The sequence below is a fragment of the Melanerpes formicivorus genome, unplaced genomic scaffold, assembly GCF_026170545.1.
Source record: "Melanerpes formicivorus ecotype bairdi unplaced genomic scaffold, bMelFor1.0.p_v2 SCAF_5, whole genome shotgun sequence".
In the NCBI taxonomy this organism is placed as follows: Eukaryota; Metazoa; Chordata; class Aves; order Piciformes; family Picidae; genus Melanerpes; species Melanerpes formicivorus.
Window position 1 is genome coordinate 26,802,141 of NW_027142357.1, and position 20,487 is coordinate 26,822,627.

The window sequence follows — 20,487 nt, forward strand, 5'->3', positions numbered from 1 at the left end:
GCTAATCCGGCTGTGTTTTTTTTCCCTTTCTTTCATTTTCCTTCCCTTCACTTACGGGGGCAGGGGGGAAGAAGGCTTGAGGCCTTCCCCTCAACCCTAGACACTGATATGTCAGGTGTCTTTGTGCTCTTCACCTGAATCCTTCAACTAATAAACTGTCTATTTGTTCAGGTTCCTGATGATATCCTGGGAACTTGGAGGAAGTACTGAAAAGAAGAACACTAGATCAGTAAATGACCTTTCTGCACCAAAGTACAAAAAGTACCCCCCAAATGCTAGAGTGCTACTTCAATCAATATTTATTGGAATAAAGGCAAATTTCCAAAGTATGTGTATTACATAGATGTTTCTAATGCAAAACTGTTCATGGAGTAGCAGCAGGAAGCTGCAAGGGTGTTGCAAGGGGTGGTTGCCCACTGGAGGCATGATGGGTGGCTGATAGGTTTAATCTTGTTTTCCTGATCACTTATCTAATGCCTGCCAGATAGTTTTGCATATGAGGTACTTGTATGGCCAAATACGGGAGGGTACAAAGAAATGTCTTATAGTAGCCCAAGAGATACTCCTGCTGTAGGTTTTGGAGAAAGGTGAGAGAGAAGTTGTTGGATTGTTGCTCTTGGGGTACTCAGGCAGTGTGGTAAAAAAGCAAAGGAGTACTTAAGCCTATGCCTAAGAGGGAAGAGTATCTTGGAAATCATTCAGTAGGCAGCTGCTGAGCACAGTAACTTTGATTTGCTTGAGATGTTGGGTGAAGCACTTGCTGCAGTTAGGAATAGCTTGTCCCCACTGTGCCATTGCTATAGACTTGTACCTTGTAGCTCCTTCACGGAAGGCCTCTGAGTTCAGAACAAGAATGGCATCTGCTGTAGAAGAATCTGCTGCAACCACAGTCCTCTTGTGCTTCATAGGAAAAGGGGAGTCTTAGCAGGGTATGCAAAGGAAAACACTCTACGTATGTGTGCTTAGGAGAACATGGTGTGACATGCAGTGGGACAGGTCCTTTGTGTAACCCCTTCTTGGAGCTGTTACTCATTACTTATGCCTCAGCTTTAGGAATAAGCTGTTTGTTGTTCCAAGCCACCAGACTTGAAAAAAGTCCTGCACCTGCTGTGCTTATTTCTACATTTTGTCTCACACCTGGCTTGATCAGAAACAAAGGTATATTCTTAAGATGTTAATTCCAGCTTCTGGTGAAACTTATTCCCATGAACTTTATCTGAGGCCATTCTGGGGAAACAGGTTTCTCTGGGAAATAATTCATGCTGAAAAAGTGGATCTCCTGGTTGTTTCCGCCTCCCCCTCCCCCATTGTCTACAGAATGAGGGCAATCCTATATGAACACACTGAGTCATGTTAAACTCAAGAAATGTGTCCTAAAGATGGAGATCACAGTGAGGCTGTCAGAAGCAGATGTTTGATTTGAGCCTTCTAGGTAATGCAGTGTGATTCATATTCCTACAGAAATTTTGCAGTACATAGAGCCATTTTGGGAAGGTGGCAGTGATGTGTTTCTTTGTTGGAAACCTATACAAACCATTGTTATTTAGTCATGCTTTATGTAAGGTATGCTTCTGACTAGGAGGAAGGAATGAGGTCTTTGTGTAGACAATATTTGTTGGGTGACAAAGTGATTGACAATCTTCTGCTGTCATCTTCAGGATTTGGGAAGACTGGCTTTGGAAGGACCTTACAAGGTCCACCTCTTGTGTGGAGTGGGATCAGACCAGCTTAAATCACACCTGAGGTGCTTGTCTAACTTCTTTTAAAGTCTTGCATTAGCAAAGGATCTCCACACAATTTATTCTAATGATTTAAATTCTTCACTGTCAGCATAATTTCTTTCAAATTTTGGGGCTTCAATACCACAGTGTGACCAGAAAAAAAAATCTGTAGTTGTCTGAGTTTTTTTTTTCCCCAAACTTAGAGTATGGCTAAGCCTGGAAACTGTCACATACTTCAGTTAAAGGAACAGTTTTGAAAATTAAACTCAATGTCTCTTGAGCTGAGCACTCTGAACTGGTGACCTCATCTCTCTGTACCTCTCTTTCCTATTTGGCAGCTGAAGATCCCAGGGATAAATTTGGTGAGCCTGTGACGTGCTGAACAAACACTTCACTTCACAGCTGGATGAATGTGGGCATGGTTTTTCCAGGTCATTCAGGAAGTCTTTAACAATATGCCATATTGAACTCTAATTTCCCAATTCATAGCTCAGTGAAGAAGGCAATGTCCTGTCTTTGCAGGATTTATTGAACCTTGTTAGCAAGTAAGAAGCAAACAAGAACCTCTCTGTCTGTGCCAAGTGTGACACTGCCCTTTCCCATCTTCCAGTGATCCAAGGGTGTCTATAGGAACAATTTTCTCTATTTAAAGTGAAGTATTAATATGTTTGGAGTTTCTTTCTCTCTACCCCCATCCTCCTTTGTTCAGTTGGTTCAAAGAGAGAATTAATTATGCCAGGCTTGCATGAGGAGAGGCAGGCTGTCCCCAAAGACCAGCCTAGAGGCAGGCATGGAGGGCAGGAGGAAGTGCTGTGCTCCCAGTGCCATTCTTGCTTTTCTCCCCAAGTTTGAGTGCAAAACCCAGAATTATTCCAGGAGCACAAATCTACTTCACTGAGCAAGTCATATTTCGTTTGGGCAGAGAAGAAACCAGGCACAAACAAAAGTCAAGAAATGTCCTTTTTTTTTTTTTTTGTACTTCATTAAGTTATGTGGCTTTGTGCTTTTCATCTGACTTGGACACTATTTTCTTCTCCCGCTCTTCTGAGTGTAGTAACTCCATGGAGGAAGCAGCAACAGCCTGAGATCAAAGATATATTTATTCTATTTGACCCATTGGCACATGCCAATGTGTTGCAATTCAAAATTAGTCACAGTATTTACTGGCCCTGTGCCCAGCTGATAGTTAAGAATATGCACTGGAATTGGCACATACCAAAAGCTGGAGAATTTTGAGGGGTGGAGAGGCCAGGAGATGGAGTTGTTTAAGAGCATTGGGCCCCTATCACTAAGATTTAACTACAGCCCCTTTTCTGTTACAATAAAGGGTAAGATGTGGATCTGTAGGGCTCAAGCTCTCTGGCTATGGGCTTAATGACTTCTCCATCAGGGATGGACCACCCTAAAGTCAAATGTTTCAGATGCATATTTAGCTCTGTTTAGGGACCACAAGCTTCATTTCCCCCCCACCCCTTCCCCTCCCCAGTCTTCCTACTCATCACTTGCATCCCCAAACTGCTCTCTGGCCTGGGTGATCCATATGCTGAGAAAAGTAGAGTTTTGTTAGCTTGCCGGTTCACATAATGGGTCTACATGGGGTTTGCTGAGAATATTTGGGGTTTGGGGTCTTTTTGTGGCATTGATATTTAAGAAGAAAGTGAGGGCAGGTGCTGAGTGAGAACTGTGGATGCATTAAGCAGTTGGCATATTTCTCTGTTAGAAAGCATAAATGTGAATCTGTTACAGTTGCACTTCAGAGCAAAGCAAAACTGCATTTTAGTTGGTCTGACACGGCTTCTTCACGCTAGCTGCTGCTGCACTGCTGGCAAGTGTTTGTCCTTAATGCTGATTGCTGTACATCAGAGAGCTTGGTGGTTACAGAGCTGACCCTGGTCCTCAATTTGCTTAGTGCCAGTGCTCAAAGCAGAGCTGTGGATACCCTATGCTAATCAGCACAGGGGTTTGCCCTTCAAGAACGTTTCTTCCTGTTCACTTAGAAAAGAGGATAAAGTGCAGCTAGATAAGATGGCTCTTTTTGAGTCCTACAAAGCTGTGCTATTTAGATAATGCTGAGTCATCCTGTGAATCTTACTCACCTGTGAGGAAAAAAAAACTGCAGCCTGGATTTCCCTTCCCAGCAAAATGGAACATTTGTTTCAAGTTGCTCTTTTTAATGCCTTTACTTTGTTGACCATTGCTCACAGAGTGCCACAACTCTGGTAAAGAGGATTTTTTTATTTCTGTGTCACTTCTGTGTTATATCACCTCTCAAAGTAAATAATGCAAAGCTTACTTCAAATACTCCTGCCTGCAACAGCAAACTACAAATATATCCATGATATAAGAGGAATCTGATCATTTACCTCTTTATTTATAGCATTTTACTGCCCAGGATCTTCAGAGGCTTTAAAACTCCTTTTTTGCTTTTATTTAAAGGCAGGGCAAACTGAGGCTTCATGGGTGGAATTTGGCTCTGCTAGGAGATGTTGCAGTAGTTGGTCAGGTGCCTCTGGTCCTAGGCATGAGAAATGCAAAGCACCTGCAGATATAGCTAATTGTTGGTTTCTGAGGAACACAGGGAAATAGTGTTTAAGTGTCCAAATATGCACAGAGGCTGAGGCTGAAAATATTGTTTGGGAAGACATCCCCATCCTGTCATAGTAGATCTGTGAATCACCCAAGACTGGAACCCACAGTGATGCCAGATTCTCCCTTCTGAAATCTGTTGCACAAAGTGTTTTGTGGGTTGCATGCAAAGTCACAGAATATATCTTGTTGGGAGAGACCTCAAACATCCAGTAGTGCAACCCTCGGCCCAGCACTGAAGCATCAACACTAAACCATGTCCCTAAGTGCCAGGTCCACATGCTGCGTGAACATCTCCCAGGGATAGTGACTCCACTGCTCTGGGCAGATCATTGCAATGTTTTATCACCCTGTAAGTGAAAGAATACTTCCTAGCATCCTGCCTGAACCTCCCCTAGCATAGCTTGAAGCCATTTCCTCTAGTCTTGTTGCTTGTCATCAAGGAGAAGAGGTTGGTCCCCTCCTCAGTCCAGCCTCCTTTCAAGCAGTTGTAGAGAGCAATAAGGTCTCCCCTCAGTCTCCTCTTCTCCAGCCTGAGCAACCCCAGCTTCCTCAGATACTCCTCATAGGCTGTGTGCTCTAGGCGCTTCACGAGCCTTGTTGCCCTTCTGTGGAATGCTCCAGCACCTCAATGCCCTTTCTGTAGTGAAGGGCCCAGAACTGAACACAATACTCAAGGTGTGGCCTCACCAGTGCGAGTACAGGGGGATGACAACCTCCCAGTTCCTGGTGGCCACCACGTTTCTACTACAGGCCATGATGCCACTGGCTTTCTTGGCCACCTGGGCACACTGATGACTCATATCCAGTTGTCTATCAACCAATACCCCCAGGTCCCTCTCCAGGTATTCCCTTCTTCACCCTAGCTTGTACCATCTTGAAATTGTCCTTACTCTTATGCAGGGCCAGTACTTCTCAGGTCAAGGGCAGACCAAGGAGCCTAGCCATGATTGCTTCCTAATCTTTTAAATGCCAGGCCCATACTCACTGCCCAGTGTGGTTTGCCTCCAGACAGCAGCTGACAGATCATACTATCTCTGATCCACTCTGAGATTTGGGAGTTCTGGTAGGGTCCTGACTCCTAACCTGGTAAATCTGCTCCATTAATAGATATCAAAGAGCCAGAAGTTTCCATCTGAACTTTATCTGGCTTTGCAGTGAGCTGGAGGATTAAAGACCATTACAGAGGAAGGGAGGGAGCAGCCGTGGCTCACCCGGAATAGCCTGACCTATGACGGCACCGACCAGCCTGGGGAGGGAGTTGTCCTGTGAGCTCACAGGTTATTAGCAGCGTGCACAGGCATGCCTGCAGTCAGCAGCACACCCAGGGCCATCTGCTCCATCTCTGACTGGTTTATGGGTCCAGGGGAACCTTTTAGTACAGCTTGCCTGTACACCTCTGTCTAGAGAACTGGGAGCAGGCGTGCATGAGGACCAGTCTTGTGGAGCCATCATTTTATGCTGCTCAAATGCCTTTAGGGTTTGACTTCTAGGCTGTTTGCGTGAAGAAGATCTATTTTTGAAAGACAGTGGCATGAGAAGATAACCCCTGCCCTGCTGCAGCCCAGGGCTTTAGTGTCTCCACTGTGTCATAGCAAGTAATAAAGGGATCAGAGTGGCTTGTGTGGCTGGGGCTCACCACTATATAGGGCCAGCAGATGTGGAGCGCAAGCCTTCATCTGCCAGATAGAGGTAGAGTGTGGGAAGCAAGAACAGGGTTTTTGGTCTGTCCAGAAATTCACTTTCAGCCTCTCTCTTGTGACTGGTTTTGTATTCTGTGCCTTGTTTCTCTGCTGGTGTCCTCTGTTTCACCACTGTGGAAAAATGCAAGGTTTTGTGTTACTTACTCCTCCCTCATTCAGAGCTGCTCCTCAGCTGAGTATTGTTGTTGCAGGAGGAGTATTTTCCTTAGAGAGAGGCTGTGAGTTAGAGCCCTTTTAGTGCCTAGCATTTTTCAGGATTTGTGCAGACCAGCACCTCAGCCTGGTGGAACAAGATCTTCTCAGGTGGCTGGATGGCCCCAGACTCACTGTGCTTGTACCCCAAGGAGCAGTGAAACTGCAGATTCACTTCTTGGACATGTGGGAAGCAGACCCATGGCCACTTCAATGAATAGTCTGTGGTTGCTGCTCAGTGTTTTTTACACCAGGAAGCACTGAGGGCTGTTCTAAACCTTTGACCCTGGTGACATACTCCAGATTCCTCCCAGTTAAACAGTCTCTTTCCCTCCCCTCCAAGCCTGAAGGCATCCTGACTAGCCAGACAGATGCATTGCCCCATAAAAAACTGCTTTATATCCCACATAATCCTATTGATCTACACATTGGAAACACCATTCCACTTTGGAATTTGCAGCTTGTGTACTTTATTGTTATCAGTAATGGGTGCTGCTGGCATGATGGGCCTTTGGACATCTAGCAAATCACCCAGCAGATGGGAAATCTATACTCTGCATGTCTCAAAGCCTAGGGGAGTACAGTTGAGCATGAAGCAGTATCCTTTCTGGAAGAGGCTCACCATATCACCTGATGAGAAAGATAAGGCCATACTGAGTCCTCGTCTGCTGGCATGGCAGAAGAAAGTGTAGCAGCAGTGTTGCTGTGGTTTGTGCTCCCCTTCACTGGAGCAGATAAGCAATAGAGGCAGCAGTGGCTGGTGTACAGGACTCTTGGCTGTCCAACTAATGTTGCTGTTTCTGCTCTCCCAACAGCCTCTTACCTGATAAGGGTTTGAGAGGAAAAAGGGAATAATTGTGCTGTGTACGCCTTGCTGTGTGGACAGATTGGCCAAGCATGTTAGGTGCGTGTAGCTGCAGTGATGCTGTTGCTTAAGCTGTAGAAAGTTGTGCTTCAGAGTCTGGAGGCTATTGGTTCAGCCTTTGGTCACAAAGAGGTCAGTCTTCATCTGTATAGCTCCTTTCTCCTCTTTTTGCTGATGTTCAAATACCTCAGAGATTCATAGAGGTGAAGAGAGGCTGTTGAACAGAGGGACAAGGGAAGACAATGTTTCCCTCCCAGGCATTCAATCCCAGCCTAAATAACAGGATTTATGAGCCAGGTGCTGAATGTCTGTGCTGCTTTGTTGTGTCCAGTGCTAGAGTCAGTTACTGCAGTCAGGAGTGAGCTGGGAAAATATCCATGCTTATGTGGGGGAGAGAAAAACTGAGATTAGCCAAACATACGTAACACAAATGTCCTCCACCTTGGCAGTGTTAAAAAGTGAGGATGGGCCAGGATACATTAGCATTTGGACTAGGTGATCGTTATAGATCATTTCCAACTGAAAACTTTCTATGTCCTGTTGCATGGGCAAACTTAATACCAGTTTTTGGACCAAACATCAAATTCCAATCCCTGCCTTGCAGGGGAAAAGTCCCCATTATGTTCTCTGAGGAGATCTGTGAGTAGTAAAAGGAGCTGGAGGAAGCTGGTTTTCATAGCTTTCATGGCAACCTGACAGTCCTTCAGAGTAGGGACACTAATTGTAGACCTGCTTTTCTATCCTGACCCTCTTCTTCCAAGGAGGGGCTGAACATGAAGGCTGAGATCTGTGGCTAAAAGACTCCTGTGCTCAGATGAACAAGAGAGACTTGAGCTTTCCACTTCTTTCTGCCTCTTGGGTAGTCATGCTCTTGGCAGATAGGGCTCCCTTGCTTTTTGAGATATTCCCTCAGCACCCTTTCTAGCCCAACTCTGGCTCTCCAGAAGCTCCTGTGACTGACTGGGTGGGCTTGTCATTGTTTTTACTGGCCCTGTGAGACAAGGCAGGTTTGGTTTTGGTGATTTCTTTTATTTGTTTGTTTGGGTTGTTGGTGTTTTTTTGTCATGGTCAGGTTTTATTTTTGATTAACAAAGATGTTGTAATTGATCTTAACCAACTGTAGTTCACATTCTTTTCTCTCTGTTGCTGGAGTTGCTGGGAGCATGGCAAATAACTGCTGTTCTCCTCCAAAGCTGCTGCAGTTTGCCCAGCCTTCTTGTGGCAGAGCTATCATCCTGCACAGAAAATAGAATACATTGTTCAAAGTCTGGGAACGATCCACTTAACTGCATGGAGAGGTTATTAAGAGAGAAGGATGATAATGGGAGTAGATAGATAAAGATTTTTTAACAGGTTGTGGGGAGCTGTGCTGTGCATGGAAGCAGTGAGAGAAACAGGACTGGCTGCTGACATTCTGTGAGACAAGACACTTAGGCTGAGTGTCATATCGCTTCATGGTGTAAAGGTCCCTAGTGGCTGTCAACAGCCAGCTCCTGCTAAGCATGTGCGTAGTAAGAAAAGCTGGAAATAAAGTAGGACTTTCCCTATTACAGCTGCTGTCTCTTTCTGAGGAGGTCTCTGAATTATTTTCTGTGTTTAAAGGCAGTTTGGGGAGCATAAAACCCCACCCTGTCCAAAACAGAGACTAATGTTAAATCAGAATAAGTGTAAGCACATAACACAAGGCACATTAGGGATGTGATTTGTTTCTTGCTGATACGGAGGATAAGTAACTGGATTGCTCTTACCATGTCAAGGTCTTGGGTGACAGGTTGGACTCGATGATCTTTGAGGTCTTTTCCAACCTTACTGATTCTATGTCTGCAAAAAGCATTAGACCAGTGAAGGACAAACCTCAGCCATGCTCTTCAGTACAACAAAGTGCAAGAGGCCTGAGTTCATCCTGATGTGTCTGCAAATCCTTTTGTCAAGCTATGACCATGTGGAGAAATACTCCAGAAATTCTGAGTGCAAGGAAGGAGACCTTTCAACTTCCCTCCTTTCAGCCTTATGAACAAAACCTCACAACTGTTCCTTTGTCTCTGCTTGGCTGTATCTGTGTTTGAAGTCTCCTGTCTTTCATATTTCTTCCTGCAGGTCCTCCAGAAGCTTGGGAAAGCAGATGAAACGAAAGATGAACAGTTTGAACAGTGTGTGCAGAACTTCAACAAACAGCTGGTAAGATAATTTGCAATCTGTAATGACACCCTGGGTTTCATCTTCTGCAGAATGCAATTAAAGCGCATTAAGTGAAACGATGCCATAGGCCTATGGAAGCGACCCACAACTCGTTGCTGTTCACTTCAGAGAAATTGCACTGTCTTCCAGTGTCCTTATAATGAAGTCAGTTAAAGTGCATGCTGAAAAGTAGTACTTGTTCTAGACACTTGTTCTAGTTTAGGAAAAGAAGTAGCCCAACCACGGCATTTCCTTTGGTTTGCAGCTCATTTGTAATGTAGTTGTTAATGCTGGGCTGGAAACAGAGAGCAGCACTGTGTCTCTGAAAGATAGATTGGATAGGAAACAGATTAGGAATTAAAAAGAACAAAAAAAGGGAACAAGGCAGTTCCTTTGGTGAAATGGTGAAAAGGGAACAACCTGCCATGGCTGAGATCTAAATCTAACTTCTTCCTCATTCTTGCACAATTGTTGTGCCAGGCCTGAGTCAGTACTTTCTTTAGTGTGTCTGCTATGACCCTGTATTTTAGCACACAACATTTTTTAGCAGTGTAGCAATTTTCCCCCATGTGCACTTAAACGGGTAAATTTGTGTCTTGGGCTGGGTGTGGTTTGTTTATTGATATGCTCCTTTAATCTGGAGTTTTCAGTCACCCAGAGGAGGGGAAGACATCAGTTACACAGGCATTTGCACCCTAGGGCTTGGTGGTAGGGGAAGTACTACTTTTGTTTCATGCCAGTGCTACACTGGCCTCAGGTTGTGCTGAAGAAATATTTTTGCTTTTTTGGTACTCTGGCATATTTAGAGCCCTTCTGTAGAGCTGTTAGCAGCAGCTGCATCACATCTGCTAAGACTCGGCAGATGTGGTTATGTGTTGAAAAACTGGCTGAGATGGGATTTGCCACAGCTGAATATAATGAAAATCTTTCAGTCTGACTTTGACTTATGTTTAACCAGAACTGACTGCAGATTCCTGGAGACTAATGCTCATTCTCTTGGCAGTTGGTAGTGGCTGTTACTGCAGAAGTTCATGTATCATTTCCACGTACACCAGCGATACTCTCTTGTACACAGAGGAATACAGCTTGACTTTTCTGTATCATTTTAAAGTATCAGCAATCAGGAAACAACATTTTTGAATGAGCAATACTGAAGAATTCAAAGCCAAACTTTTAGATCTGGCTACCTGGGATGGCTTTTCAATTTCCAAAGCCATGATTTGCAGTGCTGTTAAACAAGCAGTGCCTTTGTGCCCCTTACAGCTATCTCACCCCACCTTGCAGGTACAGGCCAGGAACTAAATTCACCAAATAATTTTTGCCAAAGGAACTAGAAGCTGCTCAGCATTTGCTGCTTGGGGTGTGTTGATTTTGCTTTGGTCCTCAGTTTTTCTGAAAGAAATGCAAACAATGCCTATTTTATAGGATAAACAATAAATATGAGTTATCTGGGTTGTTTGGGAACAACTTCAGCTATATGTTTATATGTACACAATTCTTATTTTTATGATATGTGTGTGTGTAGTATAGCTATGTATGAGGTTTCTATGGCTTTTCCTTACACAGTCTGCTCCAGTGGGAAATAATGCCTGGAAGAGAGCTGACTTCTTGCTGCAGGCTTGTGACAGAACATCTCTCTTGTGGAGCTGGCTGGGGTGTGATCAAATGGTGGCCTTGTTTGCTGCTTGATTAGAGGTCATGCAGCTCTTGACTGTGTTGGTCCCCTTTGACACATGTTCCCATGTGTGGATTGAGGAATGGAGAGCAATTCTAAAAATCACTTACTCATTTTCAAGCAGGGCATTCTTGTCCTATCTAATAGTGGTTGAATGGATGGCTCATAAAAAAGCACCACACTGAGGTCTGTGAATGGTAGGAGCTTTCTCATTCAGACAGATGGATTTGCTGTGTGACAAATGAACTGGATATAACCATGCCTCTGCAGGGCTACAGGATTTACCTGTGTCTCTTGAAAGCTTAACTAGCAGCACATCTGGCACATATTACTCCCTCAAGACAGATTATCTTTGGCAATTAACCTCCCAAAAAGTTCATTTGAAGGCTCCTCCACTCCTGCCCTTTCCCAGTCACTTGTGTTCAGGCACAGGCACAAGGATCTGTCCTAGAAATTGTTCTTGTGTACCTGGGAGCAAACAGCCTGCTGCAAAGGTGCAACACAGCCCCTCCCTGAAGTGTACTGGGTTGTGGCTTCCCTTGTCCTGCATTTGAAATACTCACTGGAGAGACAGAGTGGGTGGCTGGTGGCAGCCCTTACACCTGTCGCTGTGTTGTATTTCTGCCTGGCAGAGCAGCTGGGTTTTGATGCCTTCCATGAGTTGTCAGTTGTGTGGTAGTTTTGGGTTGGTTTACAGTGTTTCACATGAGAGGCAAGCTGCTGCTGGCACAGCAGTTGCAGTTCCAGACATTTCAGTGGCCTAGTTCTGCAGAGGACCTTCCCTACCAATTAGTTTCTGATAACCTCAAAGTTATGTGTTCAATTAGTCATTCTTAAAAATCATACAGCTCAGGATGATAATGTATCCATCTGAGGGATTGTGCATGATAGTTTTCTTTTGTGTCATTTCCTCTTGTGTTCTGATATCTCATCTTGCCAGTTCTAGTCTAGCACAGACCAATTCTAGGCAGACAGTACTGCTTTCCTCTAAGATGTTCTTGCTTCCTGCATTGGGCACAAGGAAACACATACTATAGCTTGACTCAACTGCTGCTGGTCACCTCAGCCTCTGTGATGGTCCTCTGTGTGTGTACACTCTTTGGTTATTGTGACACCTCTTCCCTAGTTTCTGAATGCACTGTTAGGAAAGTCTCATCTGCCCAGGTTTCTACATTCACCTTAAGCCAACAAAAAGCTCTGCATTTGTTTTAAGAACTCCTAGGACTTTTGCAGTATGTGTGGTCATTATTCCTTTCATCTTTTACTCTCTTTGGGTCAGTTGCCAATGCTTCTCCAGGCTAGGAGTCAAACTTTCTTTAATGAAAGGTGCCAGCTCTTTCCCATGCTTTGTTTCCTTTGATGGCAGTAGGAGAAGAGTACATGTGAACTTACCCAGAACTTTCTAGGCAAGGAAAACAAACTGGGCCATGGCGTTGGAAGCAGATGGATTTCTCAGCAAAGCTATGCTTGTACTGCCATTCCAACAGCTGGGCAGATTTAGCCTCTGCTTAGAGAGCACAGCTGCACTGAAAGCACAAAGGATCACAGCATGAGCTCAACTGAAGCAAGAGGTGCCTGAGTAGCAGGAAGGGCTGATGGAAAACATCTGCTTTTGAAGCTAGTAGCTTTGAGGCAGCTGTCAGAGATGTCCAGTGTGCTGCTGGTCTCTGGAGTTGTTTTCAGCTGTCAGAATTTATTATGCTGCCACACCACCATCCCCCCTGAACCCCAAGCTTGTTCCCCCTGCCCTCTCCCCCCACCTCCCTACCTAGTAAGATGCAGACTGGCAAGGAAGAGAAGGAATGGCAGCAGACTGTGGGGAAGGTGTGAGGTGTAGTTGTCGCATTCCAGCATTCTTGCTTTTACAGCTAATTTGAGGAATAGTGAGGATCCCGTGAGATCCCACAGGCTAAGAGAAACACTTTTGTAGTAGAGAACTTTGTCTCAAACTTTTTCCTGCACTGTTTGCATACTCCAGAGGTGGTCTGCACAAGTGTCCTCAATGTTTGCTCCTTCCATTGCTTTGACATGCTCCACTTCTCAAGCCTTACTTTTAGTTTGTTTCTGTTTATATAATGTTACTGTCTGGATTTGGAAATAATCCCTGTCTGCTTTGCATCACTGTCAATGACAGTAGGGCAAGGAAGTGGGCCTGAGCATGATTATCATAGTGTAGAAGAGGAGTTGCACATATGCATGTTTATCTGGCCCTACTTTGGTGTAAAAATCCCCACAATACCTTCTAATGTAGGTTCTAGCGCCACATTCACCTGTGCTATCTGAAGGCTCAAACTGGCAAAACTCAGCCCAGAATCTGCTTTTAATCCTTTGTTGCCTTGTGAGCGATATCGGCTGCTTGCAGGCCGACTCTGTAGTGAAGCAAAGAAAGTGATAGTTGATCCTGTATTTGCAAGTTCTGCTGCACAGGACAGTTTAGACAGGGTATTTGGGCAGCTCAGAGATCTCCTGCATCCAATTTGCACTGGAGTGTTGGTTTGCAGTGTGGCAGGAAAAAAGGGTGAGTTAAACTGTTCCCAAGCAAAAATAGATCAACTGCATCTGTCTTCTATATTCTACATATTCCCTTCAGTTACATTTGATCTATAGACCCACTAGCCCTTGGCTTGTAAACGAATTACTGCCCTTAGGACCTTCTCTAGTTGCTTATACAAAATCAAAATACTAAACCCATCTCTGCTAGGAAGAGCAAAACACAGCTTTATCTACCTCACATTACTTGGTATCTCGGTGGTTTTGTTGGCCAAACATGCCCGCAGGTCACCACCTGTGGGTTTACCAAATCAGAGGGCTAGTGGTCTTCCTGTTAACACTTATGTTTTGTGTAGTCACAGGGCTCACATGTAGCCCATCTGCAGAACCAGTTTATTTATAAATGTTTGTCATCTCCTTCTTATGCTCTTTTTGTATGGGAGAATAACTGATGGTCTTCTTACCTTCACAGTCTGAAGGCACAAGGCTACAGAAAGACCTCCGAACTTACTTGGCCTCCGTAAAAGGTAAAGTCTGCATAACTTGAGAATCCTTTTCTCTCTAGTGCCCACCTGTGCAATGAGATTTCTGCAGCTGTCCTCTTCATGGTGTTTCCTCAGATGTGAATTGTAGGAAAGGTTGGCCTTGTCTGGCTGAGGGATCTTTCAGAATCCTTCACAACCAGCTGGTATGGATTGATGTTGTTGTTGCTGTCTTAGCAGATTAACTTTCATATCTCCTACTATGAGAGGGCAAACACAAAAGATTTGATGAGACTGTGCCTTCAGTTCCTGTCCTGCTCCCATTACCTTCCTATCTTTGTGTTACCAGGGATGTGTTATTCTGTTAGGAAGAGCATATCACAGTATCACTTAGGTTGGAAAGCACCTCGAGGATCATCGAGTCCAACCTATCAACACAGACCCCATAGTATTTGCTATAACCCATTCAACACCTTCTTTGACCCTATTCCACAGGATGAAGGCTAAACTGTGAGGAGCATGCTATTTGCCACTTTCTAAAACAGTTCCTCCTTCTTTTCTAGCAATGCATGAGGCCTCCAAGAAGCTGACAGAGTGTTTGCAGGAAGTTTATGAGCCGGATTGGCCTGGGAGAGATGACACAAATAAAATAGCAGAGGTAAGAGTATGTGGGGTCACCAGGCTTCGTGTGTCAGTGGAGATGAGCTTTGAAAGGTGTGTCTGTGTGCCACATTTCTTCAGACATACAGCTTTGCAGAGAAATTGGAGAGACAAACTTGGCATTGGAAAGAAGGGAAAACAAGAGGGATGTGGCCTGTATTTTGTCTGTAGGGCACTGTCCCCAGATGCTTGAATGTTACACAGAGCTGCATGCTTACACCCACTTGCAGTCTGTTTCCCCAGTAGTGGCTAAACATGGACAGAGGATGCCAGAAGAGAGTCACTAAGGTCAACTGGGAGGTATTGCTTATGTTTTGTGCAAGAAAAAGAAGCAGCTAAATCTATGGCCAAAGCATGGTCGGAGGAGCTATTGTGTATTCTGCAACAGCCTCCCACTGACAGCAGTACCACCAGCTGCCATATTTTAGTTGCTACCTTGTTTGGCTGAGCCATGTGTGACCATGACCTGCTGTTGTTCTTCCATCCTTTGGTGAGGTGATTCCTGTCCAACTTGCCCAGGTGTTTTCTGTGGAGCATAGGGCACACCCTGTCATTTGACAGCTTAAATCTCCCTTGGCATGTGTGTGTGGTGGGTCCAGCTGGAAGCAGACGCCCTCTGCTCTTTTGCTTGGCTGTTCTGCTGAGCAACAGCTGTGGCAGCTCAGCTCTGTGGATCCATCTGCCATGAGGCTGCAGGACTGGGTTTATCTGCAGCTGTCTGTGGCATTAGAGCAGAGAGGAATGAATAAAGTGGAGAGAAAGAGAAGGATTCTTTCTCTGCTTTCCCCTGCATAAAAAAAAACTCACCTGAAATAGCATCTGGCTTGTCCCCAGGAAATACTAACTTCAGTGAAGATAAATCAAACAAAACCTGAGCATTTCCAGGTCAACTCTTGCATGAACATGGAAACCTTTTGTTGGGAAGTGCTGTTGCAGTAAACAATGGAGTTGTAATTCAACTAGTTTGGCTTCACATTCTCTGTTGATCTTTTTACTCTTCCTAAGCTACTGTGGTGCCTTATAAGAGACAGTCCTTTCAGAGAGTTGGAGTCAAAGGGAACATGAGTCCTGAGAATGAACTGTAACTGCTCTGGCAGTCTGCAGGAATATTTCCAACCTTCAATCTCACCCTTTAATGCCTTTGTTTATGTTTCTGTCTTTCAGGAAAAAAGAGACAGGGCAAATATACTCTTTTTATGCTCCCCCCCAATAAATTCACACAAAGTAGACATGTTTCTTGAATTTTTTTGCCCCAAACCTTCATTTACTTGAAAAAATAGGAGAGGGGGACAATTTCCACCTAAGCAAGGTGTTGACAGGAAGTTAGTGAGCCTAACATAAACATCAAGCATAAAGTTTACACAATTTAGGGTGCAAGTGTTGGATGTGACCTCCATTGAGCTGTAGAAGCAGGTGGTGCAAGGGTTGAAGACTGCTAGAATAGCTTTCTGCTATTATTCATTATCCTCCAGAAAGCTGTGTTGTAATCAAGAGCAGAAAATGGTGCCTAGTGGTGTCAGATGTCCCATTTTTGTAGCTTGTGAGAGAAGGTAAAGCCAGCCTTACCATCTTCCCTTCTGACTTGGGGTAGCACTGTACAGGAAAAGACAGTCCCTCAAAAGAAGCCTCACAAAGGGCACTATGTGCTTGCAGAGGTCACTTGAATTAGCAGCATCAAGCTTTCTTCTATGTTTCTGGCATGACCTCGGTTTTCAACTATCTACCCAGCTCCTTAGTTTGTCCAAGGAAATTACTGTTTCCTAAGAGCTCTGAGTGACCAAAATTATTGAACTCAGAGGAAAACAGAAATGTAGTGCTCTCTGTTCTTAATACTTCATTATTTTTATTTTTCAGAACAATGACCTCCTCTGGACAGATTTCCATCAGAAGCTGGTGGATCAGGCACTTTTGACCATGGATACATACCTGGGCCAATTTCCAGATATTAAAGTAAGATTCTGTTTAAGCCATTTTGATCTACAGGGTTCACAGCAGATGAAACCTCCTGAGAATCAATTTCTTGCATCCTCATCATCTTTAGGAGGATGTGTGTGCTGTGCTGCTGCAAGCTTTCCTTTTAGAGTGGGCAAGGTCTTTGTAGCTCTGGATCATGTGAAAATGTTATGTTCTTCTTTGGGCTTGAAATGAGAGTGAAGAATCCAGAGGAAAGATACTTGAAGACAAAACATAAGTGGAAAACAGGAGTGCCAGAGAGCAGTGTCACCAATAACTCATGAGCTCTCAGCCTCTGTTTTTGGTTTTTTATTTCCCTGTAAGTACAAAGTACAAAGCAAATGTGCTTTACAGATAGAGGCTGATATGCAAGGCAGATTTCTGTGTATTCCTTGAAGTCCTGCTGTGCATATAACCAATTTGTTTTAGGAAAGGAGAAATACTGGGTGGGCATCTTTTTTTGGGAGAGATCATATCCAAGGACCAAGGTTTGAATGGTGTCCTGTGAGCTTCACTTCCCCCTCACATATCTCCTTTCCATTTGTTTTGAGAAGGTTATGCAGGAAATGTCTTCAGCATATGGAAGCACTAGTAATGATATCACCATATGGGAAGTATCAGCTTGGCTACTTCCCAGTGAAAACAACCCTTTCCCCACCACATGTCCCTTAAAACATTTGTCAATATTTGTTGCTTCTAGAGGATTGTGCTGTATCAAAGGGGGCCAGGTTACAGACTTGTAAAATGAGCCCTGAACAGCCCTTCTAGGGCTTCCTGGTTTTGCTTCATTCTTCCAGCCTCTTCTGTCCTTAGAAACCTGAAGATAGGAAGGATGAAGAGACTAGCTGTTGTTTTTCCACCTGCTCAAGGCTGTAGAGCTGATGGCTCCATGTGGTAGGATGCCATGTGCCTCAGTTAGCAGCGTGGAGGCTTGTGTGCTGCTTCCTAAGTAGAAATTTTTATTTCAGGCTTGCTGTAAACCCAGACTTCTGTGCTACCTCAGGCCAAATCACATTTTACTAGCCTTGTCAGTGTGTGCAGGGTCACCTCCAGAGTGTCACTTTTTCCCATGTTTGGGATTTCTTATTTCTACTGGGTCCTACAGAGGTTTTGCAGTGCAGTTTTTAAAAGGAGTGCAAGACTAGGACTGCCCAAGTTCAACCAAAATTCAAACTGAGCTCCCATGGATCCTCTTTTTGACTTCTGACTGGGCCACTAAGATGTTTATCACTGGAGGTGTTTAGGAGGAGCCTGGATGGGACACTTGGTGCCATGGTTTAGTTGATTAGATGATGTTGGTTGATGGGTTGGACGTGATGATCTCAAAGGTCTTTCCCAACCTGGTTAACTCTACTCTATTCTACTCTATTACTAATACTCCTTTCTCAGTCTTCAGATGATGCTCTAGAAAATGGGAAATTAAAGCAATTTTCTGCAGAATTTAAATAACACTTTAAAGAGAGCACTACTCACCTCTGCTTCCTGTCCTAAAGTGAGCGAGAATTTGGTGCTCTGTTGGTTCCTCTAATAAGATATGGATGTATTTCACAAGAGTTGGCTATTTTGCTTAAAATGGACTTCCAGTGCTGTGAAATTTAAAAGGTCAGTATGTTTTTATTAGTAATTCAGCTGGGTGAGTCATTCTCCTTACCCTGGTGCAGTGAGAAGTGCTCAAATCAATAAGCTGTTAAAATCAAAGGACATTTTCTTCAGCTCGTAGAAACTCCTAGAAGTGGTGGTGTTAAAAGCTGCTACAGTTGTACAAAAGTACAGTTTGGCTTCATGTAAGGAATTAGTTCTTGAGACTGGCAGGCAAAACCTGCCCAGTCTTACATAATTTACAGAATATTTGGGTTTTATTGTAGTGGGAATTTTCTGGGTTTTGTTTACACAAAAGCAAATTTTCTGCCTTTCCTGAAGTTCTGGCATTATTGTGGTAATGAAAGATGACTTCTGGAGAGAAGATGATTTTAATTTAGCTATGTAAAGGTCTGCTTTTTGTTAACAGCCCAGTAACTATATGTGTGATGAGTCAGACCATACATGCTTTTTTTGTTGCTTGTTTGTTAAATTCTAACATATTCTGAATCCTCCTTCACTTGAGGATTCCTTCTTCCAGTGAAGGATCCTTCTTCACTGGAAAAATGCCCTTGATGTTTTTTGACAGGATCTACAACAGGAATGTGAAAACAGCATTCCTTTCTTAAGAAATTTTTTTTAAGTAAAAGGGAGTAATTTTTTTGTGTGTGTGTGGGATGGGGAAAGGTGAACAAAGCCTCTATCTTCCCTAACTTAAAAAATGGGAATGAAAACTGTGCTTTATCCTTTCTTTGCAGGTCAGTACCACCTCTTAGATTCTTGCATAATCTGTATTATTTCAGAGTGAGTTTTTGGAAGAAGTTGCAGAGTATGCAATGAGTACAGATTTCTGCAGTCAGCCTAGAGAAGATAAACCATAGCTTAAGTTCTGAATAGCTATGGAAGTTGTGATTTTCTTTCCTGCGCTGATGCTGGTGCCCTGTTGCTAGTAGGTTTGAAGCAACATATTAGGTAAAGGGGGGAAAGAAGTACCTCGTGGTTTGTTTTTTTAATTTATTTTTTTTAAAGGGAGGCTCAAATTAAGATAGATTTGTTGAAGTTTATGTTTTGTCTTCAGATTAGTAGTAGGTAGCTGTAGAGTCCTACAAGGTCTTCCAGGATTTTGCTGAGTCCCATTACTGCCATCAGAGGCAATTGCGTGAGTTGAGGGGATTAGAAGACTGGCAATGGCAAAAAAGGGCAGGAGTGACTTTGTTTTAGAAATGAGTGCTAACATTGGTGATTCTGTGACTCAAACTCTCTGATGGGGTGGCAGGGAAACCTGAAAGTGTCTGTTTGCTGTGTCAGAGCTGGGTGAAACTGCAGCTATCTCTACCAGTATGATCAGGAGGAAAAAATCTTCTCTTAAATCCCAGATGTGTTTTATCTGGTGTATGTGAAAGATGCATAAACAAGCATCTTTGGGGGTTGTCATGCTGCTGAAAGCTCCCTCTGTCATCCTGTCTCTGTGCCTGACTGGCAGTATGATGTCTGGAAGGTGGCTTTGTAGTGACCTCAACTGCAGGGTGGCTCAGCTTCTTTGATTCCTCTCTTGGAGTGAGCCGAGTGCTTTGAAATTAGTTTGGATATGTGTGTGGCTGAGATTCTGCAGATCTGCTGTGACTCACACAGAGCTGCACCAGTGCTTGATGAAAGTGCAGGGGAGCATGTGTGGAAGACGTGCAGACTGGTCCCAGATGGTCTGGCAGAAAGATCAGCCCTGAGTGTGGTTTTGCAGTTCATCTGCAAAAGCCTAGAGAGAGGAGACCACATGTCCCTTCCAAGTGCAGTGGAGGGAGATCTTTTGCTTTCGCAAGTAAATGACAATGCTGATTCTTCATCTTGCACTTTCAATTTCCCTAGGTGCTATGGTTAATTAGAAACCCTTCTGGCCCCTTGCTGTGCCTTGCCACTCCAGTTCTCCAGCCTGTGTCTAGTCTACTGATCATGGATGCTGAACCAGGCTCTCCAACCTGAGGAGTCTTAGAGTCAGACTGTGAAGGCCTGTGCTCCAACCCAGATAGTCTTAGGTGTTTGTAGAGAGTGTGAGGGTGAGGATGTCCAAGGGGGCAGGATGGTTTTTGAAACAGGGCAGCCCAGTGGGCCTGAGCCTTGACAAGATTGATCTGTGCTGGGGGAGAGAGACTGAGGTACCTCCGATGAAGAAGGATAATGAAGGATCAGTCTACAGGCCTGAATGTCTATTCTGTATTCTCAGCCACTGAGTTGTCAGGACTCCATTCCTGAATATGAATCTGGTACCTAGTTGGCTCCCTCCTTGTGTTTGCTATGACTTAAGTGTGTCTTGCCTATTAGTGATGCAGTGTTACAGGTTTTCCCTTAAGCTCATCTTGCTAATTACTATGGACCATTGCCTGTGGTCACTTCTGTCTACACCTCCTGT

At 44.1% G+C, this 20,487-nt stretch overlaps 1 protein-coding gene across 18 annotated transcripts in view; it reads left to right on the forward strand.

Annotated features, from left to right (window-relative positions):
• The window catches only part of BIN1 (bridging integrator 1), a 98,992-nt gene that overhangs the window by 34,919 nt on the left and 43,586 nt on the right, over positions 1-20,487 (forward strand). For all 18 annotated transcript variants that reach the window (XM_068138923.1, XM_068138925.1, XM_068138930.1 and 15 more), the window contains exons 2-5: positions 9,165-9,245; positions 13,883-13,937; positions 14,456-14,550; positions 16,407-16,502. In XM_068138923.1, the coding sequence (XP_067995024.1) occupies positions 9,165-9,245; positions 13,883-13,937; positions 14,456-14,550; positions 16,407-16,502 (327 nt within the window). The remainder of the gene's footprint in view (positions 1-9,164; positions 9,246-13,882; positions 13,938-14,455; positions 14,551-16,406; positions 16,503-20,487) is intronic.